The following is a 25,432-nucleotide window of genomic DNA, read 5'->3' as shown; positions in this document are numbered from 1 at the left end:
ATGTGTTGAGAATAAAAAAAAAATCAATCCAAAAAGAATCTCCAAAAATTATATTACTATATATATGAGAATATTTGTCGGTAATGAAAACTATGCATCTTCGTATTGAACAGCGAATTATAAGCTCACGCAAAAATGAAATCTTTTTTCCATATAACAAACTAACCCTTCATAATTATAGAAAAAAAGGTCGGGTCTTTTAATATCGGGCACATTTCAAGCATTTGCTGAAATGCATAGTGTAACCAGAGATCTCAACCGATTTCTTTATTCTGCGCATAGTCCCAGAAAAGTAATAGTAATAATGGCAGAGTCCATTACCGACAAACACTAAAGTAATGAACTCTTGGCGAGACCCACGTAATAACCGATATGGCGATTTGATACGTGAAATGATTTTTAACAACATTTAGTGATTTTGCCATACATCGTCAAGTAACAATAAACATGAATTTTGTTGAAAACTGTAATACAAACATTTCAATGTGTCACAATACATTATGCACCCAGAAAGGTATGAGAGTGCATGCCTGATGTTATAAGATTTCAATGTTATGTTGACCGATTTGGCTCGGAAAAGTGAGCTCAATGAATCTTTAGCCTGTGCAGTTCGCACATGTTTGTTTTTTCGAATCATTGTTAATATATGTACTTTAATATTTGAATTAGCACAATAGTGTAATTCAAGAAAAACACAAAATAAAAATAGTTCACAGTTATATCAGTAAACCCTTGGACAACCCTCGCAATGCCAACACTTTGGTATCTTGTTGAAGGTAGGTTCTGATATATGCAAGTTACATAACCCTTTATGAGTGAAGCAATTTTCAAGATCATCATCATTTTAAAGTTTTGTATGTACCGTCTGAGTTATTTGAGTTGTAAAGTAGAAATAATTACAATGCATTGAAGTCCTGTTTATTTAACTACCTTTTCGTAATCGCATGACCTTTGACCAATGCTAAAGGTCGTTCTTAATCCTCGAATTGCTGTTTCTATGCCTACCGAGTTATGTTACTTACCGACGATTTCCGTCGCCATTTGGATTTTCGTTTTGAAGAGACCCCCGTGAAAAGAAAAATTCCATAAAAGCGAAGTGTCGTCACTGATTCGCCTATGCGAACTGCTCAGACAAATCTGGAATGAAACGTTGCGCACAAAGCTCAATTAAAAAAGGGTGGACAAGACTAAAGGCCCGGTCACACCGCCAGAACTTTGCTGGAGCGTTCCTTGAACGGTATGAAGAGGGGCCGAATTTCGGCAACGCTCGTCACCGCGCACAAAATGGGGAAAAAAATCGACAACACGGGCGTTGTTAAAGCGGTGCACCGCTGAAGCCAGCGTTGGTTTAACGGTATCGAGCGGAAGCGAGCTTTGGTTTAGCGGTGACGCGAGCGTTGATAGAGCGGCGTTCTTCGCATGCGCGCGTCAATTCGGCGGGAGTTTAAAGTTGGTATAGCGGCAAACCGCTTTTGACTACGGAACTAAACGGATCGCTTTGATAGACGTTCTGATAATTTTTGATAGAAGTCAATAGTTGAAGTTCATCATGTCACGTAGACAAAAGAAGTGGAAAGCTGGAGATGGAGAGGCAGCATTCTGTAGAACTCTGAGCCAGAGTTAGGAGGAGCTTTACAGGCCACGTGCTTGCCATCAATGGCACCAACTGTGTGGGGAAAGTTCCATCTCTGGTACCATTTGTCAGCCAGGTCTCTCCATCCTTGTTCAGTTGTTGGGCAAAACATCAATTAATCTGTGTACTCCTCAATGATGACCTTTACCACTTCTCTAACTACCACCCTGATGGTGTTGTGGGGAACCCTCCAGGCGTATTGCATGTTTCTGTAGGTGTTACCAGAGGCCATGTGCCGTAGGGTGATTGCCACTTTGAGACCAGGTTCCAGGCTTGGTCGGTAATTGGTGTCTTGTTTGGTCAATCGTGGGGTCAGCCTCTGTACAACTTCATCAAACATGGCTGGTGGCATCCTCCTAAAGTGATGGAAGGCTCGTGGATCCTCATTCCTCAGCTTCACCATCAGCTTGTTATACAGTCCATGTTCAGGCCTTCTCAGTATCCACTTTCTGACCCACACAACTCTGTCTCTCCTTCTTCTCTCTCTTCTCCTTCTGTCAACAGCTTGTTGCAATCTGAGGAGGTTCTGATTCTGCTGCTGGACTAGTGCACCAATCACAACAAGTCTCACATCATCCATGGTAGAACACTTTTACTGGAACTGAGCACATTAAAATGAGGTCTGCACTCAACGGTAGCTCGATTTTAAATGGGCTCCTGACTCATTTCTCCCCGTATTTATAGCCAAATTCTGGTCCCGCTCCAACACCTCAATACCAACGCCAAACCAAAGTTCATCACTGCAATGGATCGCTACTTCAACGCCCGACACCGTTCCAGCAATTCCGTGTCCGTTTGAAAAACGCTTACAACCGCTCCACCAAAGTTTGTGCAACGTTTAATCACCGCCCGGGCAAAGCTTGCGAAGCAGCGGTTGTCCAGCATTCAAGATTCTGCGTTGGCCTTGCGGACCCAAACGTCCACGAACTTGCGTCTAGCGGTGCCAAACTTTGACTGTGCGTTGGTAGAACGGTGGTGAACTTTGTCAGAGCGGAAAATTGCCCGCTCCTCACCGCTCGCAATATTTTGTGCAGCTCAAAACTTTCTGAGCGGTAGGAGGAACCATCAGCGGTGACCGAGCGTATACGGCGTTGCCTTAACGGTGGCCAACTTCTGTTTAACGGTCGTGAACGGTAGCGAGCGGTGATGATTGTTTTTCACCGCTACAAGAACGCTCAAGCAAAGTTCTGGCGGTGTGACCGGGCCTTAAACACAGAAGTTCCCGCAAGATGAAACTGATACGATAGGAGAAAACTATATATGTCCATCGGGATCTAGTCGAGCCCGTCACCAAGAATGCCATAATAATTAATATTTGAGCGTTTGCCACAAAGTGTAACCTTGACATGTGAGCTATTGTTGCAGATCTACGCAACAGACTGTTTCGTTACAAAAAATAATTGCGTTATTACGCAGTTACAGTTTGGACAAACCCAAATGTATGCATCATGAATGATTAAATATATGTACGGACCCTCTATAACATACCAAAATTTAAACGTTCGTTGACCTCTCAGTGTGACCTTGACCTGTGAACAAGTCTTGCAAGGCACACGTCATCTCCACATGCTGTACATGTGTTACTAGTAATTTTAAAATTGGCGAATAAATGATTAAGTTAATATCCTTTCAAGCTATATTATGCACAAATATCATCTTTCACCTCCAAGTGTGACCTTGACCTTTGATCTAGGGAGACCGGTCTTAAATCCGGTCCTCAGATGGAGATTGACTATAGGCATATACGTAGCTAAATGCGAATTTAATTCGATGCCGTTTGCCGCTTCTGGAGATGCGCCATTCCACTCCCTCCTCATACTTTTTTTACATAGAACATACATTCATCTAGTGATTTTGGGTCTTGTTTTAACAAAACCAGTCCAAACTTAAAAGCGCACCATATTGCCTAAAATTCGTACTCAAACTTATGACAGCATAATTCTAAGGTAGATTATGGTATATTCATAAATATGGGCCGTGCTCTGTGAAAAAAGGGTTTAATGCATGTGCCTAAAGTTTCGTTTCAGATTGGCCTGTGCAGTCCGCACAGGCTAATCAGGGACGAAAGTTTCCGCTTTTATGATATTTTTCGTTTCCTTTCCGCCTAAATTTGATTTTTGCTAAAAAGAGACTTTCTTGAAACAAAAATATCATAAAATCGGAAAGTTTCTTCCCTGATTAGCCTGTGCGGACTGCACAGCCTAATATGGGACGTCACTTTACACACAATCATTAAACCCCTTTTTCACAGAGCAGGACCCATATCTCTATCAGCTTTCTGCAAGCATACATAAAAACACTATATGTTTACTCTTTATTTTTGCAGTATCATCAATATACCATGAACATAAAAGTTTGGCAAGCACTTTCAATAACAATAGTCTCACTCTGTCGCAGATAATGCGATAATCAATACAACCAGTATTCTATGAGATAGGATAACTTCGGTATGAATTACTCTACTGAAGTTTCCATACAAAGTATATTTACAACATAATAAATTGATATTGGAACTCGAGTCTTTTTTAAATATCATTTTTCTGCAAACATTTAGTGTAGACGGGGTTATCCCCATGTACTGTATGAAATCCTAACCATGTACCTTGTATTGTAAAATAGTAATATATATCGAAAAAAAGGAAGTTAACTGCTTGTCTGACATTAATAATGATCATGCAGGAAAATATAGTTTTTGTATAACCTACATACTAATTATTATAGGTCAAAGTTATGTAGAGACGTCTAGTATGTTATCAGCAAACACTTGAAGCATTTAAAGGGTACTGTTCCCCAATAGTTATGAGTATTGAAGTCTGTTCAAGAAAGAAATTCTTCAAATATATGATTGAACTGTTTTACAAGTTATTATAGCGTGGAGTTTACAGACAGTACATTTTCATTTCAGGATTGAATCTCTTAAAAAAAGCAAACATTCTACAGCCAAGAAATTCAGTCAGTCATCATAATCACGTGGATTTTATCTCTTTTTTTAACAGGTGATTGTCTATGTGTTGAAACTGCAGTTCAATCATCTTTGAGTAATGAGCGGAATTTAAATTGTCCAACCATCTTTTAAACTGGGAAATGCAAACTGATACCAGCTGATACCATATTAGCCAAGTTCTACGAAAACTGGGCTTAATGCATGTGCTTTAAGTGTCATTCAAGATTAGCATGTGCAGTCCCAAGTGGATTTTTGTTTAGAAGAGACGAAAATTTTGTAAAAGCGGAAAGTGCAGTCCCTGATTAGCCTAAGCAGACTTGACATGCTAATATATATGCACATGAAACCCAGTTTTCAAAGAACATGGCTCATTTTATTTTGGGTAACTGGAGAAATGTTTGTATCTGCAGATTTTTCTTGTGGTTTCATCTGTGAAATAATCAATCATTTGAAAAGTACAGGCTGATACAAATCTAAGAGTGGCAATAAAAGGTTTGAAATTACAGCAGTGCTGAAACATAAGTACGCTTACCTAAAATTTAGAAAAAAATGTTTACAAAAACCCACAACATAACGCAAAACAAACAAAATATTCTAATTTCATGCAACAATTATGTTCATGTTTCACATACCAAATTAATTATATAACATTAAAAGTAAGTTAATTACTAATCAGTAATGACATGAGAAACCATCCATATCATGCACACATCAAATTATGTATATTGTGAATCCATGAAAATGATACATTGGAAAATTTATGTGTGCAAAACACTGGTTTGCGAAACAAGGTTTAAAAAAAAAATCCCACAAACCTTGAAACATTTGTATTAACAAGTTCCAGCTGACTCAAGTTTACAAAGTATTCAATTGTTGTTCATTTATGACTTAAATTATTCTGTAAACTTTTCATTTTAGTCTGACAAATGGTGGGCAGTAGTATATTAAGGACTCGAAATGAGGAATTGGTAGCTTTACAAATTTACGAATTTTTTTAAAACAAGACTATTGTCTAGCAATATAAGTCCCCTACCGGCTCCACCATTGTCAGATATTCCAGATTTATATATATATATATTTGTTGCCATAGCAACCAATTTTTTTTATTTAGGAACAAAATGAAATGACGTGCATAATGTCCATATTGCCATCTATCAATGTTTCAAGTTTCATGAAAAAATATTAAAACTTTAAAAGTAATTGCAGGATCCAGAAACCACCATTTTCAGCAGTATTTCTAGTCTATTTGTTGCCATAGCAACCAGAATTTTTGACGTCGGAACGAAATGAAATGACGTGCATAATGTCCATATTGCCATCTATCCATGTTTCAAGTTACATGACAAAATATAAAGAACTTTAAAAGATATCGCAGGATCCAGAAAACCACCATTTTCAGCAGTATGTCTTGTCTATTTGTTGCCATAGCTACCAGAATTCTTTACGTCGGAACGCAATGAAATGACGTGCATTATGTCCATATTGCCATCTATCTATGTTCCAAGTTTCATGAACAAATATTAAGAACTTTTAAAATTATCGCAGGATCCAGAAAAGTGTGACGGACGGACGGAGACAAAACCATAAGTCCTCTCAGGTGAAACGGGTAGGGGACTAATTAAAAATGACAATAATAAGTCAATGCAAATTTGTTAAAGTTATGTTTGAAACTGAGAATACAATTTTTTTTCATTAAATAACTGTTTTACTTGCTGCTTAAAACATTTTAATATAGCATTATAAATTCACAATTCAATAGATATATATAAATATATTAAAATAAATCACTTAAATAAAGATATATACATAATACACCAAACACCAAGATATTTTGTTTGTATTTTTTTTTCATATCTTTAAAAAAAGGTGACATGAAGGTCCAGGTAGCAAGTTGTGAAAACCAAACATCATCTGAAACAATTCATTTAAACATACAAGTTTAATTCTGGAAAAACTGGGCTAAATGCATGTACGTAATATTGTCCCAGCTAAGCCTGTGCAATGCACACAGGCTAATCATTGACGACACTTTCCACTTTTGCAGAATTTTGTTGTTAGAAGGAAATCTCTTTTAAATGAAAAATCCACTTTAAACGGAAAGTGTCATCCCAGATTAGAGTGTGCGGACTGCACAGGCTAATCAGAGACACCACTCTTTATATGTAATTTGTCATTTATGGGAAATCTCTTCTAAATAAAATCCAGAATAGGCAGAAAATGCCTTCCCTGATTAGTCTGTGCAGATTGCACAGGCTCATATGGGACGATACTTAATGAACATGCATTAAGCCCCATTTTCCCAGACCGAGACTCTTATGATGCTTCCTCCCACTTTGAGGCCCTCAGAAAACATTGCGACACAGGGGGCAGGTGCAGTTGTGACTGGTGTTGAACCATTTGTACTGAAAACATAGATACAGCATTATCAGAATATAGCAAAACTAGTTAACCCTTTGCATGCTGGGAAATTTTTCGTCTGCTAAAATGTTGTCTGCTAAATTTCTAAAATTAGCATTTTCTTTTCAAAGACTACTATCAGAATAGCAAACAGTTTGGATCCTGATGAGACGCCACGTTCTGTGGCGTCTCATCTGGATCCAAACTGTTTGTAAAGGCCTTCAAAATTCAGTTCCAGCCCTGCAAGAGTTTAGCTTATTAGAATACATTTACAAAGGTAGGTTTACATAGGAATACAATTAACAATTAAAACTTTAAAATTTCGATAAGTTTCACACAAATAAATAAAATGATATAGGAAGTAAAACATGTTCTATCATTATGACACTAAATTCCCAACTAATTATCATATTCAAGATAATTTCCTTCTTCCCTCAAAAATATCATATTTCCGAAGAGATTTTTAACATTCAATATTTTTTATACTATTTTTAACTTAAAAACTACCAAGGTGTTAAATTGAACACAAAGCTTTGCATTTTATAATGTTTCAAAGTAAATAAAAATTATGTTCTTATGTATGACAGTTTTAACATGTGTGCTCATTAAGAGGTAATGCCACAGCTGAACTCCATTTTTCAACGTATAGTTTAAACGCTCACAAATTTAAATATGAACTTAAACCCAATGCAGACATGGCTACCAAAAAAGGAAAGTTCATCACTCAATTCTTCCACAAGTTAAGCTAACAAGATGACAGTGGCTAGACAATTCATAGGGTTTTATCAGAGATGGGGCAAAGACAGTCTACAAAATTGCACCACTCTACTGCCAAAAAGCATAGCAGTTAAAAGTACTTAGTGCATATACTTGGATTACTTTGTCAACTTTCAGCTTGATTCAAGGATAGGGAGATATTGGCTGTTGAAATGACTGGGACTTCATGACCAATCAGAATAGAAAACCCCCATATTGTTTATTAATTACTTAATTGAAAGCCCTTTTCAATTGATAACTTAATAAGAGGTACCTCCAATCAAATACAAGTGCTGTGATGTAGTGGAAAAGGTGTCAGTCTTAAGACTGGGAGAGCCTGCCTCTGGAAAAACGGGGTTTAATACATGTGCGTTAAGTGTGTAGTCAACCCAGGTTAACCAGGCATGACACTTTATGCATTGACTGGATTTTCGTTTAGAAGAAACTTCCTTTAAACAAAAAATTTCCATTCAAGGGGAAAGTGTTGTCCCTGACTAGCCTGTGCAGTCTGCACAGGCTAATCTGGGATGAGACTTAACACACATGCATTAGCCACAACGAAAATCTAAACCACAGCCATACCAGACATGCGGAGTGGAACTTCTTCTTGCAAGTCCTGCACGTTATTCTGGGCAGCTGGAAGTTGGTGCCATGCAGCACATAGAAGCAGATCATGCACTCGTCCACCCCCTCAAACTTCTTGTCAATGTTGTTCTTCCACAGACGCAGGCCGTCCATTATGTTGCCATTCTGAAGTAGGATAAAACAGATGGATTAACCCTTTTAAACTCACATACGCACTTGGATGCATTTGTAGTCCCTTAAAAAATTTACAGTCGAAACCTGATGGCTCGAACTCGCTTGGCTCGAATTTCCGGTTGGCTCGAACTCGCATCAAAGCACCGATTTGTATGCCTATATATTCATATAAAGTTTTGTCAGATGGCTCAAACTTGCTTGGCTCGAATTATCGGATTGCTCGAATGGTTTTCACACTCCCGGCTAGAGTTTTCACATGTTCTTTTGTTCGGATGGCTCGAACTGGCTTTGGGTCCCAAAAATCGTTATTTGATTAGGACCGCTTGATTAAAGGCACGCAAAAATTGATTTAACACCGGTCGAATAAACTGCATAATTAATTTAACACCTGTTTGCTAACATGTCATCGACTCAATCGTTAATTGATTTGAGTAAAAGATGACATTTTGTATAAGATCTGACGTTCTTGTATATGCTGTATCATAATGGGCATTGGTTGAAACGGCTAAATCGCTAAAAAGCTTCGTTTCTCAAAGACAGCTACGGAATGCAACACAGACGGACTAAATGCTATTTGTTAATTGTATTTGTAACTGTCTTAAAATATTCGTAAATTAAAGTATTACATGGACATATTTAAGTGTTTATTATTAAATTATAAATTCAAAAGCAGTAAGTAGTGCGAAGTAGTACCGAGTTTAAGCAATATATGTACTCTTCAACCAGAGGTGAAAATGTACTTCAGACTTGTTCGTAAACAAAAGTCTATAAGAAATCGAATGGCTCGAATTCCGGATGGCTCGAACTATTTTTGCCGGTCCCGAAGAGTTCGAGCCATCGGGTTTCGACTGTAATTAAATTGAAGACCTTTTTTGCTTGATTCAATTTGTAAAGGCTTAATTTCCAACCCTGAGATACTGATGAGCAGCAAAGCGCACAAAACCTGAACAGACTGCCAGTCACTCACAGGCTGTTCTGGTTTTATGCTGGTTGCATATAGCCATTTTCACTTTGCTTCTGAGCGGGGCAGGGTTAACTAGAGCGAACATTACTCATACCCCTGCATCACTTTGTCAGTTATATATTCAAGGGCGCATAACTAAGCAATGTGTCCGTTACTTGCAATGACAAGTCTTACACATGTACACCTCATGGTTATGACATTATTTAAGTATCTATTTAATCACTTGAGAAATGTGGAATTTGTTGGCTCCAAACTTTTTTTATTTCATACTACTGAGGTTAACATATTTCAAGGGACTTTAGGATAATTAGACATGAGGAAAAATCTTGCATATCAACACTGCATGGTGATGACATACGTTAAAAATTTGAATTTCATCAATCTAGAAATTTCAAAGTTGTTAGCTAGACAAAATAAAATTATTTTATGCTAACTGACAAACTGCTTGGACGACTAACTTACATAAAGTATGTTCATTTGTCCTATATTAACACAATAATAATATTTTTTCACATTAATGATTATTTCACATTTGTATTGTGTTGGTTTTCCTATTCAATAACATTAAAAACCAAAAAATAGTAAATTGGAACTTTTCACTGTACTCAAAGCACGGCCCATATTTCTTCAATTAGTGCTTATTTTGTGGCCCATTTTCCTAAACTGTGTAGATTGATTGGCAATTTTTAAAGAATTGTAATGTAATATTAGTTTGTATGTTATTGCTTGTTCCTACTTTACAGCGTGTCAAACCATTTGTCAGTATGGAAATTGTCCAACAACTCACACTTGGACTGTTGTACCAGAAATAATCAAGAAACTTTAAATATACTTTTTTTAATGTAAACATTTTGACGGAAAAAAACATATTTCTTGATCATCAGTGAAAATGGTTACATTGACAGAAAAAAAAATGTTTTTTACAACATTGTTGTACCAGTACTTTGTTATTGCTTTTCAACCACAAATAAAATCTTTTTTAAGACACTTATATGGCCAGAGAATTTTGAAATTTGTAATAAAATGCAAATTATTGCAAGAAACAAATAATGTGATACGTAATTACAAGAGTCAATATTAATAGAAGAATACACAGGAAAGAAACTCCATTATTATAATATAAAATATGAGACATGGTTTTTGTTTACCTTGAATGCTATTAAATGTCTTCTATAAATGCCTTAAAAGCTATCAAATGTCTTCCATAAAAGATCTAACAACATCTGCCTCTCCTTGAGAAGCTATTCTACCTGGGTTTGAAGAAAATCTGTTTTTATGACAATTGGAACAGCTGCAGAGAGACATGATAAACAGTTTAAGCATTTCTCTGTGAAAACTTGGCTTAATGCATGTGCATAGTGCTGTCTCAGATTAGCCTGTGCAGTCCACACAGGCTATTTAGGGACAACACTTTTTGTTTTTATTGTATTTTTTGTTTAAAGGAAGTTTCTACTTAGTGAAAATGCAGTTTAGGCAGAAAGTGTCAATGCTGATTAGCATGTGCAAACTTCACAGGCTAATTTGGGACAACATTTTATGCATATGTGTAAAGTATTGTCACTGTTCAGCCTTTGTAGTCTTCACAGGCTAATCAGGGATGATACTTTTCCACTTGCATGAATTTCTTGTGTAAAGAAAGTATCAGGGGTGTCAAATGCCCAAAATCTAAAATCCTGAAAATTAGCCTTACATGTGGGGGGCCAGTGCCAAAAGTGGGTTAATAATTAATTTAAATATGATAACTATGCAAACAATATGTCAAATTAAAATAATTTAAGTATAAAATGACATTTTGTGACAAAAATCTTTAAATACCAGAACAAAAATCCTCTAATTTATATCAATATAAAAAACAGTTTTTGAGGGCCTAAATCCTGATTTCAGGAATAATCCTGAACTTTGATACCCCTGAGTATCTTCTAAAAGAAATCCTGTGTAGGCTGCAAGTGTTTTCCTGTTTAGTCTGTGCAAATTTCACAGGCTTATCTGGGTCAAAACTGTACGCACATGAATTAAGCCCTATTTTCCAAGAGCCCAGATCCTATGGTGTTCGATTTGCAATGTGTAGGTTATGTGTTCGACTCAAATGTAGCAATCTTGCAACGAATAAGCCTAGCTCTCAAAAATAAGGGTTTAAATCATATGCACAAAGTGTCGTCCCTGATTTGACTGAGGAATCAGAGATGACACTTTTGGTCTAAACTGGATTTTTACTAAGAAGAGACTTTGTTTAAATGAACAAGAGCACCGCATAACTGGTGCCACGCTCCGCTGCGAAAGCTTGTCAGATTTTTTTAAAATTTTTTTAGAGGTCACAATGACCTTGACCTTTGACCTAGTGACCCAAAATGGGTGTTGCGTGTAGAACTCAACAAGGTGCATCTACATATGAAGTTTCAAAGTTGTAGGTAGACGCACTTTGATTTTAGAGCCAATGTTAAGTAAGGTTTTAGCACGACGCCGGCGGACAGCGAGCAGGCTATGACAATACCTTGGGTTTTCTCCGAAAACAGCCTCGCTTAAAATGACATACAACTTTACATTGTCGTCCCTGATTAGTCTGTGCATGTTGCACAAGCTAATCTAGGATAACATATTACCAACAAGTATTTAGCCACGTTTTCCCAGAACGTGTCTGAACAAATTAGTCCCCTCACCTGATGTTGCAGGAAGATGTTCAGTTGCAGGAGCCACTTCTCCCACTGTGGTCCCGATACCCCGACCCTCTTCTCACTGCTAACGGAGATAGGGCCCAGTGGGTAGTTGGGAGGAAGGGAGATAATGATCTCCACGCTCACTTCCTCAAAGCCATACACTGCAATTACCTCCCTTGTTGATTGCCGGGCTTTTATCTGAGAGATTTATTCAAAATGTATGATATAGATTAATTACATGTAGTTACAGCAGCTTTTTTTGTATAAGCTTTGTCCAAATATTACGTTTTAAATCTTGGGATTTGCCTTTATAATGCATTTTAGTAATAAAAAAAATGTTAGCATTATAATAATTAACGAATTATTATAATAGATAATGGAATAAAACAAGAAACCGTCGGAGACGGGTGATGCTCCCCAAAGTTTTTTTTTGTCACAATATTGCACTATATATTCAGATAAAAGGAACGTCTTGAGGGGCATAACTTTGGACTAAATAATACAATGGATGGTTTAGCAACTTAAAAATTTCAAAGGGCCATAACTCTCTTAATAAATCATCTAACCAGAACCCACAAATAACATGCGCAACTCCTCAAGGTAGTTAAGCTGGGGAAAAATAGCCCGGACAAGAATTGCACTATATGTACAGTTTATAGAAAATTTCAAAGGGCCATAACTCTGTGAAAAATCATCCGACCATAACCGTATGATAATATGCACATCTCCTGTTGGTAGTGATGCTTCCCATAAAGTTTCATTGAATCAAAGTGTAATAAGTTGCTGAGAAATAGCTCGGACAAGAATTGCACTATATGTACAATGGAAAATTTAAAAGGGCCATAACGCTGTGAAGAATCTAGACCCGGCTGATAATATGCATATCTCCTCTTGGTAGTGAAGCTTCCCATAAAGTTTCATTGAATTCCGGTCATTAGTTGCTGAGAAATAGCCCGGACAAGAATTGCACTATATGTACAGTAAATGGAAAATTTCAAAGGGCCATAACTCTGTGAACAAGAGCACCGCCTTGCGGGTGCAGACCACTCATCTATTTTCTTTTTAAAGGTGCAGGGACTCTTAATTTCAATCACAAAAGAGGGAGGGGTGGAGTGAAGAGGGGTGCATAGTGTGGGGGTGTGGACATTTATTACATTATCTTCCAAAAATGCGGGAAAAAAAAATGCAAAAAAAAAAAAAAAAAAAAAATCAGGGGTGGGGGGGGGGGGGGGGTGGGTGGGGGGGAGGGGATTCTTGGGTGCGATGGTTGGACGGTATTTCAAAAATAAAATAATAAAAATAAATATTTGTGTTTTTTAACCGATTCAAAAAAAAAAATTGGGGGGGGTGAGGTGGGGAGGGGGTAAAGTGTGAGGGTGTGGTGGTCATTTGTGAGATGATCTTAAAAAAATAATAAAATATATATATATATATAGGGGGGGGGAGGATTCGGGGGGGGGGGGGGGGGGGCACGGGGAATGCAGGGGGGATGGTTTGGGTGGAGTCTATTATGGTATGTCAGGTAAGGGTAGTTTTGTCAAAGTATAAATTAAATCTAATCATAAATAAAGAAGTTATGGCAATTTTAGCAAAATTTAATAATTTGACCTTGAGAGTCAAAGTCATTCAAAGGTCAAGGTAAAATTCAACTTGCCAGGTACAGTAACCTCATGATAGCATGAAAGTATTTGAAGTTTGAAAGCAATAGCCTTGATACTTAAGAAGTAAAGTGGATCGAAACACGAAATTTAACCATATATTCAAAGTTACTAAGTCAAAAAAGAGCCATAATTCCATAAAAATGACAACCAGAGTTATGCAACTTGTCCTTTTACTGTACCCTTATGATAGTTTGCCAGTGTTCCAAGTATGAAAGCAATATCTATGATACTTTAGGGGTAAAGTGGACCAAAACACAAAACTTAACCAAATTTTCAATTTTCTAAGTATAAAGGGCCCATAATTCCGTCCATATGCCAGTCAGAGTTACATAACTTTGCCTGCACAGTCCCCTTATGATAGTTAATAAGTGTTGCAAGTATGAAAGCAATAGCTTTGATACTGTAGGAATAAAGTGGACCTAAACACAAAACTTAACCAAATTTTCAATTTTCTAAGTATAAAAAGGGCACATAATTCTGTCCAAATGCCAGTCAGAGTTACATAACTTTGCCTGCACAGTCTTCTTATGATAGTTAGTAAGTGTTGCAAGTATGAAAGCAATAGCTTTGATACTTAAGGAATAAAATGGACCTAAACACAAAACTTAACCAAAATTTTCAATTTTCTAAGTATAAAAAGGGCACATAATTCTGTCAAAATGCACGCCAGAGTTATCTAACTTTGCCTGCCCAGTCCCCTCATGATAGTAAGTAAGTGTACCAAGTTTGAATGCAATAGCATTGATACTTTCTGAGAAAAGTGGACCTAAACGCAAAACTTAACCGGACGCCAACTCCGACGCCAAGGTGATGACAATAGCTCATAATTTTTTTTCCAAAAATAGATGAGCTAAAAATCATCCGACCAGAACCCGCTGATAATATGCAAATCTCCTCTTAGTAGTGAAGCTTCCCATAAAGTTTCATTGAATTCCGGTCATTAGTTGCTGAGAAATAGCCTGGACAAAAATTAAGCACGGACGGACGGACACACGAAAACACGGACAGACGAGGCAGCGACTATATGCTTCCCCCAAATTTTTTTGGGGGGAGCATAAAAAACAATTAATATCAATTTGGTACCGTCATGTTTTCTAGCAGGACATCAGTCTTCTGTACAGACTGTATCTCCTCTGTACAGAGCAGAGGACTAACATGCTTGGAAGTAAACCTGAAAATAAAACTCACAAAAGTAGGACACTCACAAATGAGCCGCACTATGGGAAACTCAGACCTCATTAACTTGTCTAAACATTCGTCCCAGAATAGCCTTTGCAGTCCACACAAGCCAATCATGGACCACACTTTCCGCTTTTATATATATTTTTTTTTTATTAAGCCTCTTCATAACAAAACAAACAGTTCAAGTGGAAAGTGTCGGCCATGATAAGCCTGTAGAGACTGCATAGACAAATATTGGACGACATTTTACCCACAGCAAGTGCCATTCCTTCAGAGCACAGCTAAAACTAATATGTGAAGTATTAAGATTTTACAACCCAAGGCAATTCTTGTTCAAAGTGAGTTTGATAACTGCAATAAAGACATAATAATAATTATTCCTTACGTGTCCACATATGCGGCGGTCTTGCGGTCCTGCTCCTTCCACCAGGTGCGGGCCATGGCAGGCATGGTCTGTAGGAGCTGCTGGTACACGTCACAGGACAGCTGCCTCACCAGCACACTGCTCTCTGGGCCTGCAATAGAGGGAGTCTATTAACCATTTCCCACTTAGATATGTATTTTGACACGTTTGTAGCCTCTTAGAATGTAAAATTTAATTAAAAACCTTTCTTACTAGATTTAAGTTTTTAAGGCTTCATTTTCCAACCCTTAGATACTGATGAGCAGCAAACAGAATAAAAACTGAACAGGCTGTGAGTTACTGGCAGGCTGTTCTGGTTTTATGCTGTTTGCACATAGAAATTTTCACTTTGTTTCTGAGTTGGAAACTGTTAAATCTCTAATTATCCATACTTATCTACCAAAAAGAAGTTAACAGTATCAGTACTGCTTTATTGCAGTAGTGCTCTACAAAAAATATAAAGTGTCAGCTATGTATACATGGCACTGCACTTTCAATAGTGAATTGAATAACAGAACAAACGAAGGAATTGTACAGATTACGTTGGATAATAACTTCTTTGGTGCCTAAACATTGGGAATAATTGTCCGCTGTGATCTTAAATGCACCGCTCAGTCGTCTTACAAAATCAACAAAAATTAAGTTCACACAAAGAAAAATAAATTTGCAGTCTTTCAAAATCAAACCATATGGAAAAAATTAAAGCTGATCCCCAAAACTGCTTTATGTCGCCTTCTTTGAAGGGGGAGGGGGTGTAATCAATAAAGAAAGGGAAAAGGTGTGGGGTAAAGTTTTTGAGAAGATTTATAAAGTTATAAACTATAAAAGTATTTGTTAATCATATTTCTCCTGGGGCAGTTTAACACCAGGGGCATGATTTAAAACAAGAGACCGTAGGAGACGGGTGATGCTCCCCAAAGTTTTTTTTTGTCACAATATTACACTACTAGTATATGTTCAGATAAAAGGAAACGTCTAGTAGTTGGGGGGACAAGAATTGCACTATATGTACAGTTTATGGAAAATTTCAAAGGACCATAACTCTGTAAAAAATCATTCGACCAAAACCCGCTGATAATATGCACATCTCCTCTTGGTAATGAAGCTTCCCATAAAGTTTCATTGAATTCTGGTTATAAGTTGCTGAGAAATAGCCCGGACAAAAATTGAGCACGGACGGAAGGACACACGGAGAGACATTTTGGGGGAGCATAAAAACTAAGTAGAGGACCCCTTTATGATTTGTACATACCAAATAGTTAACCCCTGACCCTTGCAGATGCTCAGAAGTGTTTAACTTTGTTAGTCTATATTAATCATGTGAGCACTGGGTCATGGCCACTTTAAACCCAAAGGACATTACTTGAATAAACAATGAAGATGACCCCCATAGGGTTTTACACGCCAAATATTAAGCCCCTTGCACAGTTTCAGTTTTTTTTACTACAGAATTAAGCCTTGCTCTGTGAAATCAGGGTTTAATGCTTTTACTATATTTTTGCTAAGAAGAGACTTTCTTTAAATGACAAATATAAACGCAGAAAGTGTTGTCCCTGATTAGCCTGTGCAGAATTTTACGCACATGTATTAAACCCCCTTTTCAAAGAGCACTATTTATTTATTAATCATGTGATGCTTGCTACATATTTTACATCTCTTGTTACCTCTGATTTCCATGCAATAGGGCTGCTGGAACATTTTCTGGGGGTTGTTTGGCATCAATCTGAAGATGTGGAACATAAGACGCGACATGTAGCCATGTTCTTGAAGGAAGCCTGCATACTCTTGGCGTAACTGAAACCATGTATATCCCATTAAAATTATCTGGGAAGACTGGGTTTAAAGCATATGTATAAAGTGTCTTCACCAGGAACAACACTTTCTACCTAAACTGGATTGACAGTAAGGGACTTCCTTAAACAAAAATACAATACATGTACAGTGATTACATACTTATCTTTCTCAGCTTTGAACTAAATATAAGTGTAAATCTTTGCAATCTCTTTCCTGAAATAGTGTTAAAAAGTTAAAACCTTAAACATACAGCTTCCTTAATAAGATATCATTTCAAATATAATTTACCCAACAACAAAAATGTAATGATCCATGGTTTTATGACCTTAATCTGATTGTAAAAACCCATCACGTAAGGGTCATCAGATAAGATAAAACAGGGCAGAAATCTGGTAAAATAGCACTCTCAAATATACTGTTGAAAAATTGGGAGTCATTAATTAAGGACAAAAACCTTGATATTCAAATGTTAAGTCACACACATACATTAAGCCTGCTTTTCGCAGAACATGGCACTGTCAGATGGTGTCCATAAAATGAAATTCTACCATCTACCTCAGAAGGTGCACTTTTGAAGAACTTCAGCAGAAGTTTCCATGACAGCAGGTAAGTGAAGGCGTAGTAATACTCTGGTGTGCCAGTTTCGATTGGCTGACTCAGGTCAATGGGCGTGTCACATAGCAACACATCCAGCACAGAACTACTTTCTTCTAGCAGACTGACTATGCCTGAGGGTGGGGACCTGATATTAAATTTTGAATAATTTAGAATATTTTGGTGTAGACCTGAATCATTTATGCATCCAAACTGCAACAGATACAGAAATTCTTCTATTAAAGTGTTCTCCTGCATTTACCAGGTAATTAATGTTTTATAATAAAACTAAGAAACATATATACTTTTTTCCAGTGGGAATATGACCCAATATAGGCTAAACAATCAACCATAAAAGCCTGTAAGTTCATTTCCAAGGTATGTCCATATAAAAATAGGACTTGCTGTCATTTCCTAGAGTGCGTCTTATACCATATCCAGCAAGCATAGCACCAGTCCAGCATCCGATATCCGTTACATAGTCACGCAAGGTTTTATTAGTCACGCTAGTTGACAGGGTAGCTCCTGACCAGACTGCGCCAATGCACAGGCTGGGCATGAGCTACCCTGTCCTATTACAGTATAAGACATATTTTTGCATGACACGTGTAAGATGTTTCAAAACAGAAAACTGTATAATGACTTAAAAGACATTTGCTATAACATCTTTATCTCCGGCATCAATAACTCGTAATCTTATAATAACTACCGGTACAGCAAATATTTAAGTCCTGACATAACTGTTATCATTGTCTCTATTAAATAAAGCCCAACCACATAAACATTGATAACTAGTTAATATCTGTTGGTCCATAATCAAAAGAGTCAAAACTTAAAACTGTTAAGGTCACAGTGATCTGACTTTTTTTTTTAACTTTTGATTATGATAGTTTAAGAGCGAGTCTAAATATGACCTTGACCTTTGAAGTAGAAAGACAGATGTTACATGTAACTGGTAAACACGTGTTATTATTATGGCTCACAATTGTATAGTACTATTAACCCATTTATGCCTAATGGACTCTCCCTCCTTCTAAATTGGATCAATTTTTTTCAAAATTAGGGATGTCTAGTATGTTTATTTCTATATTTAGAATATTACTAACAGAAATTCCTTGAAGCAAACAGCGCAGACCTTGATGAGACGCCGCATGATGCGGCGTCTCATCTGGGTCTACGCTGTTTGCAAAGGCTTTTTTCTAGACACCAGGCATAAATGGGTTAAAATTGATCAATATACTTCAAAGTTGTGACTGAGACGGCAATTTTTTAACCGATATATAGACAGAGAGACAGTGCAACTGCTACATATCAAATACTTTGAAGGGGGGCACTAAAACAAAGTTACAAATGGGCAAGAAGAATGACTCAAACTGTTTGATGAATAGTCATGCAAAACCCTTCCCCGTTCATAAGCAAAGTGAAAGCGGCTTTATGCAACCAGCATTGAACCGTAACAGCTTGCGAATAACTAGCAGTCTATGCTATTTGCTGCTCATCCGTATCAAAGTTGGAAATAAATCTTTTAAAACATGAATGTAGTTAGAAAAGTTTTTTATGTTATTTGATTTTTTTAAAGGACTACAAACACGTCACAATGCATATCTGTGTGGTGAACTGTTAAAATGATATTTAACCTGTGTGAAGACTCCTCTTGTTGCCCCCCAGTTGCCCCTGCTGACTGGGCCTTCAGTCTGTCATCCTTGTCAAACTCCGGGAGTCTGGCTATCACCCTGCAAACACAGGCAAATATAGGCAGGATGAGGGGCATCTGCATGAATAATTGGGCCTTGTTCTGTGAAAAAGGGGTTAAATGCATGTGCATAAAGTGTCGTCACAGATTAGCCTGTGCAGTTCACACTTTCCGCTTTTATGACAATTTTCGTTTAAATGAAGTCTCTTCTGAACTAAAATCCAATTAAGGCGGAAAGTGTCGTCCCTGATTAGCCTGTGCAGACTGCACAGGCTAATCTGGTGCAATACTTTACGCACATGCACAATGCCCAGTTTTTTCAGGTCACGACTCAGTTGGTTACATGGAAGTGAGCTTGCTCTGAGAGAACAATGCTTAATGCATGAGTCTAAAATGTCGTCCCAGATAAGCCTGTGCAGTCTACACAGGCTAATCAGATGCCACTTTCTGTTTTTCTGGAATTTTTCAATTACAGCAAGTCTCTTTTAAGCAAAAATCCAGTTGAAGTCAAAATTTTTGTTTCTGATTAGCCAGTGCTGATAAGGGGGCACTTTAAACACATGCATCAAGCACTGTATTCCCAAAGCAAGGCTCATATTTAAGTATGTATTTGGTAATTTCCATGTGTTTTGTTGATTTAAGAGCAAATAATGATATTAAATACAGCCTTTGAAACCCCTTGACCTAGTTTTTGACCCAGAAAGGCCCATGTTCTAACTTGGCCTTAAGATCATCTCCATAAAACTTCTGAGTTTGGTGAAGATCGGATATAAACTACTTGAATTAGAAAGTGGACACCATGCTGAATGTTAAAAAACGCACTAAGTGACCCCGTGACCTAGTTTAAGGCCCAGAATGGCCCATGTTCAAACTTGTCCTAGAGATCATTACGATAAAACTTGTGACCAAGTTTTGTGAGGATTGGATGAAAACTACTTGAATTAGAGAGCGGACAACATGGTGAGGTTTAAAACGCACTAAGATACCCCGTGACCTAGTTTTTGACCCGACATGACCCATATTCAAACTTGACCTAGACATCATCTAGATACAACTTCTGACCAAGTTTGGTGAAGATTGGATGAAAACTACTTGAATTAGAGATCGGACAACATGGTGATGTTTAAAACGCACTAAGTGACCCCGTGACCTAGTTTTTGACCGGGCATGGCCCATGTTCGATCTTGACCTACACACACATCATCTAGTTACAACTTCTGACCAAGTGTGGTGAAGATCGGATTTAAACTACTTGAAATAGAGAGCGGACACCATGCTCAATGTGTAAAACGTACTTAGTGACCCTGTGACCTAGTTTTTGATCTGGCATGGCCCATGTTCGAACCTGGCCTTCAGATCATCTAGATAAAACTTCTGACCAAGTTTGGTGAAGATCGGAATTAAACTACTTGAATAAGAGTGAGGACACCATGCTGAATGTTATAAAACGCACTAAGTGACCCCGTGACCTAGTTTTTGACCAGGCAAGGCCCATGTTCGAACTTGGCCTTAAGATCATCTAGATACAACTTCTGACCAAGTTTGGTGAAGATCGGATGAAAAATACTTGAATTAGAGAGCGGACAACATGATGAATGTTTAAAACACACTAAGTGACCCCGTGACTTAGTTTTTGACCCGGCAAGGCCCATGTTCAAACTTGGCCTAGACATCATGTAGATACAACTTCTGACCAAGTTTGGTGAAGATCGGATGAAAACTACTTGAATTAGAGAGTGGACACTTTATACGGACCGACAGACAGCCCGACCGACCGACCAACAGACAAGTTCACTCCTATATACCCCCCTAAACTGCGTTTGTGGGGGTATAAAAAGCATCTCATTGTAAAAGTGTGCAAAATGAATAGTGAATTCTGCTTTGCAGTTTTAACTTGTAACCTTTGACAATATGAATGAACATAGCTCTTTTTGGTCAAGTATTTTATCACATCGTAAACATGTGTTAGTCTTACAGTTTCAAGTATAAATCTCATGCAATAATGTTTTTGAATCTCATTTATCATGTTTAGATTTTAAAAGCATGTTATCTTTTCTTGGATAAAATAATCGCACAACATAGAAACGGCGATTCAAGTTTTTATTCATAGGATTATAAGGAACCTTGTTCAAGCCCAAAATCATCTTTTAAGTTATTGAGCATATTATGGCCAAATCAATTTACAAATTAATCTTTAGCTCACAATAAATACCTGTACACATTTATGACCAAAATGTTTCTTAATGAAAATGGCTGGGAAGAGTGCACAGAAATGTAAAAAGTTACTTTAAGTATCTTAATTTAATTATTTGCATGATGTTTAATACAACAAGAGCTGTCACCATAGGATGACTTATGCCCCCTATAAATGCTTGGTAGAAGTTATGAGCTTTTTTCGAAACCTAAACACAGATTTCGAAACCTAAATGCGGACCTTAAGTTCAAGGTCAAGGTCACAGGGGTCAAAATTTGTGTGAGTATGGAAAGGCCTTGTCCATATACACATGCGTGCCAAATATGAAATTGCTATCTAAAGCGACATAGAAGTTATGAGCATTTTTCAAAATCTAAACGCAAAGTGTGACGGACAGATGGACATAAAAATGTCTTAGAATATCAAAATAAATCAGAAAGCCACATAAACTAGAGAGCGGACACAGTTTTTGACCCGGCACGACCCATATTCGAACTTGACCTAGATATTGTCTTGATACAACTTCTGACCAAGTTTGGTAAAGATCAGATGAAAACTACTTCAATTAGAGAGTGGACACCAAGCTAAATCCTTGAAATGCACTAAGTGAGCCGGTGACCTAGTTTTTGACCCGGCATGACCCATATTCGAACTTGACCTAGATATTGTCTAGATACAACTTCTGACCAAGTTTAGTAAAGATGGGATGAAAACTATTTGAATTAGAGAGCGGTCACGAAAAGTGTGACAGACTGACAGACAGACTAAAAGCCAGAATGACTGACGGACAGTGCAAAAACTATATACCCCCTTTTCTTCGAAAGGGGCATAAAAAGGGAAGGACTGCAGAATTCCTACCTATTTAATACACAGAACACAGACGTCTGTACGCACGTCTCAGGCACCAGTAACAAGGGACACAACTGGTTCAACAGAGTCTGAAGAGTATCAGGCAGGGGAGACAAATCTCCTGCAACCAGCAGGGGAGGCAACTTGTGGTTGGTGACCAGACGCTCCGGGCAGCTAGAGGTGGCAATACAGAGTGAGCGCAGGACAATGCGGTCTGCACCACACAACGTCGTATCCTTGATTGACTCTGAAAATGAAAATGAGCATTGCTCTGGGAATATTTGCATGTGTGTTAAGTGTCGTCCTAGATCATCCCTTGCAGTCCACACAGGCTAATCAGGCAGGACACTTTCCGCCTAAACTGGATTTTCGCTACAAGGGACTTCCTTTAAATGAAAAAGACCATTCAAGCAAAAAGTGTCTTCGCTAATTGGCATGTGCAGAAAGCACAGGTTTATCTGGGATGACACTTTACGCACATGCATTAAACCCCTATTTCTCCAGAGTGGCTCAAATTTGGAAACTTCTTAATTTAAACTAGGGTCACAGTAGTATTCATAAAGCGAATAAAGTAAGTTCTGAAATATTTCTACTTAATATATTACACATTACATTTTATTAGCATATTTGTTTGTTTCTTATACAGAAAACGTAATTTTACTACTAATGTCAGTCAAAATTGTTACTTCAATGTGTCTCCAAGAAATACAGTTCGGAAAATTTCCGAATATTTAAGGATCAATAGAAATTACATAATAAGATGCTTTCTCATCTCTTGTTTCAATTTATGGGGAAATATATATTGACACAAACTTTCTCAAAACAAGGCAAACACAGACATAAGACTGTTACTTTTGTAGCCAAATACTAAAAAATGATGTACAGTTACTGATTCAATTTTGATGACTGAGAGTTTAAAATGAGATGTATGTTTATACAATTTGAGTTATTAAATTAAAATTGTCCACTCTTTCCTGATATATTTCACCTAAACAGGCTTTTTCAATGTTTGTTTTTACAAATTGGCAACATTTTCTGTATGTTACTCAACAAAACAATCATATATTGACGTCAAAAGAAGCCTATTTAGGCAAAATATATCAGGAAAGAAAGAAACTTGTTTTGTGTCAATTTATATTTATCCCTACTGGATATGAAACCGAGTAAAATAATGTTCACAACATGAACATACTTAGGACTATTTTTATAACTTATTATAATAGATTAAAGCAGATGTGCATTACGCAATCTTTTATCCAATACTTTATTCACAAAGTACTCCATTTGTGTTTGCACAAAAATGTTCAACAAATAGATAAAAATACTTACTACACAATTTCACAAACATAAGGAGCAGAATTTCGTAAACCGATTCGCTGAAAAACTCTGTCCATTCTGTTTGTAGATTGGCTGGAAATTGTTCTGGCTCTCTGCCAACTTTCAAATCCAAGCAGACAGAAACTTGCCACACAAGGTCAAGGACACAGGAAGTGAAGCATTGCATAGTGGAAGCCATGGCCAGATGAATGTCACTTTCCTCTAAACTCTAAAGTTAAAATCATAGCCTTTTGATATCTAATACTGGTAAATCTACATTCAAATTTTTGTTTCATAATATTATGCATGTTATTTGTTACAAATTTCAGGTCATTTTCTCTATTTTTAGCAGACACCGTTTCTCTACATTTGGTATAAGTCATATGGTGAGGTCAGGCTAGACATCAAAGCCATCTAAGCCCCCATGATTTGTATTGTATACCAGGCATCAGTGACCCCAGCTTTTATAATTAAGTAATATTATAAGTAAAAGAAGTAATAATATAATTAGTGTTTTATGTGATGACCTTCCTTTATCAGATAATACTGGCTGATGGTAGGAGACATTGCCCTCCTGATAATGTTTCTGGGGATTCCTCATTACTACATATTTGGTACAAGGTGTGTCTGAGTCTCACTCTGGGATAACGGGGCTTAGTGCATGTGAATAGTGTTGTCACATATAAGCCTGTGCAGTCTGCACATGCTAATCAGGGCGACACTTTTGGCATAAAATGGATTTTCGCTAAAAAAGTACTTCCTTTACACGACAAAATAACATAAAGGCAGTAAGTGTTGTCCCTGATTAGCCTGTGCGGACATTTTGGCTGCTTAGTATTGGTAAACTACTAAATTTCGTTAAACTTTCACAATAAAAATTTAGAGGGATCATTTATCGAGGAGACTTGATTAAAATATTGTAAAAAAATTGTGAAAATCACACAAACACATACCTGCATCCAAGACACCAGGCTGCACATAATAAAGTCCCAGTGCCGATCTGTGAGAGATGATGGAACCGAGGACACAAGGTTACACATCAGTCTGCACACTTCTTGGTTAAACTGCACTAAATTTTCTGATTCTCCATCCAAAGGTCTGAAAAAGCATCCAGTGAGTATGTGGAAACAAACTCATTTCTTATCCAAAAACTGAAGCTTACAAAATAGAAGAGCAATTTATATTGTTATTATTTTAAAAATTGTTCTATGCCATTACATTCAATATACAATATCCCTTCTGACAATAAACCGTTCTGTTATTTACCGGTATAAAGTATTGTTTTATGTTTGACTTATTCCTCAAACACGTTAGACATAAATCCCTTACCAACCAGCAAGAGAAAAAAACAACTAAAGGAGCCTTGCTCTTGGATAAACGAGCTTGAAGCATTTGTGGAAAGTGTAATCCCAGATAAGCCTGTGCAGTTTGCACAGGCTAATCATGGATGACACTTTCCGCCTAAACTTGATTTTCATTAATTAAGAATAGAATTCAATTACACAAAAAAATACCATTAAAAGCTGAAAGTGTCGTCTCTGATAAGCCTGTGCATATTGCACAAGATAATCTTGGCTCTGTGCCCATGAATTATGCCGGGTTTTCCCAGTGCCCAGCTCAAACACAGTTTAATTCCAA

The 25,432-nt window shown here is 37.3% G+C and overlaps 1 protein-coding gene across 1 annotated transcript in view; it reads right to left on the bottom strand.

Moving 5' to 3' along the window:
• Positions 1-3,933: 3,933 nt before the first annotated feature.
• The window catches only part of LOC127853919 (E3 ubiquitin-protein ligase listerin-like), a 58,371-nt gene continuing 36,872 nt past the window's right edge, over positions 3,934-25,432 (bottom strand). The window contains exons 21-31 of the mRNA XM_052388748.1: positions 24,748-24,892; positions 23,807-24,023; positions 22,487-22,724; positions 19,379-19,474; positions 17,703-17,889; positions 17,018-17,147; positions 15,336-15,465; positions 14,852-14,939; positions 12,111-12,305; positions 8,313-8,480; positions 3,934-6,979 (exon numbers count right to left, since the gene is read on the bottom strand). Of these exons, the coding sequence (XP_052244708.1) occupies positions 6,920-6,979; positions 8,313-8,480; positions 12,111-12,305; positions 14,852-14,939; positions 15,336-15,465; positions 17,018-17,147; positions 17,703-17,889; positions 19,379-19,474; positions 22,487-22,724; positions 23,807-24,023; positions 24,748-24,892 (1,654 nt within the window). The 3' untranslated portion in view covers positions 3,934-6,919. The remainder of the gene's footprint in view (positions 6,980-8,312; positions 8,481-12,110; positions 12,306-14,851; positions 14,940-15,335; positions 15,466-17,017; positions 17,148-17,702; positions 17,890-19,378; positions 19,475-22,486; positions 22,725-23,806; positions 24,024-24,747; positions 24,893-25,432) is intronic.

This window comes from Dreissena polymorpha, chromosome 12 (assembly GCF_020536995.1).
Source record: "Dreissena polymorpha isolate Duluth1 chromosome 12, UMN_Dpol_1.0, whole genome shotgun sequence".
NCBI lineage: Eukaryota > Metazoa > Mollusca > Bivalvia > Myida > Dreissenidae > Dreissena > Dreissena polymorpha.
Note: the sequence above shows the minus strand (reverse complement) of the source record. Positions and strands in the feature narration are given on the sequence as shown.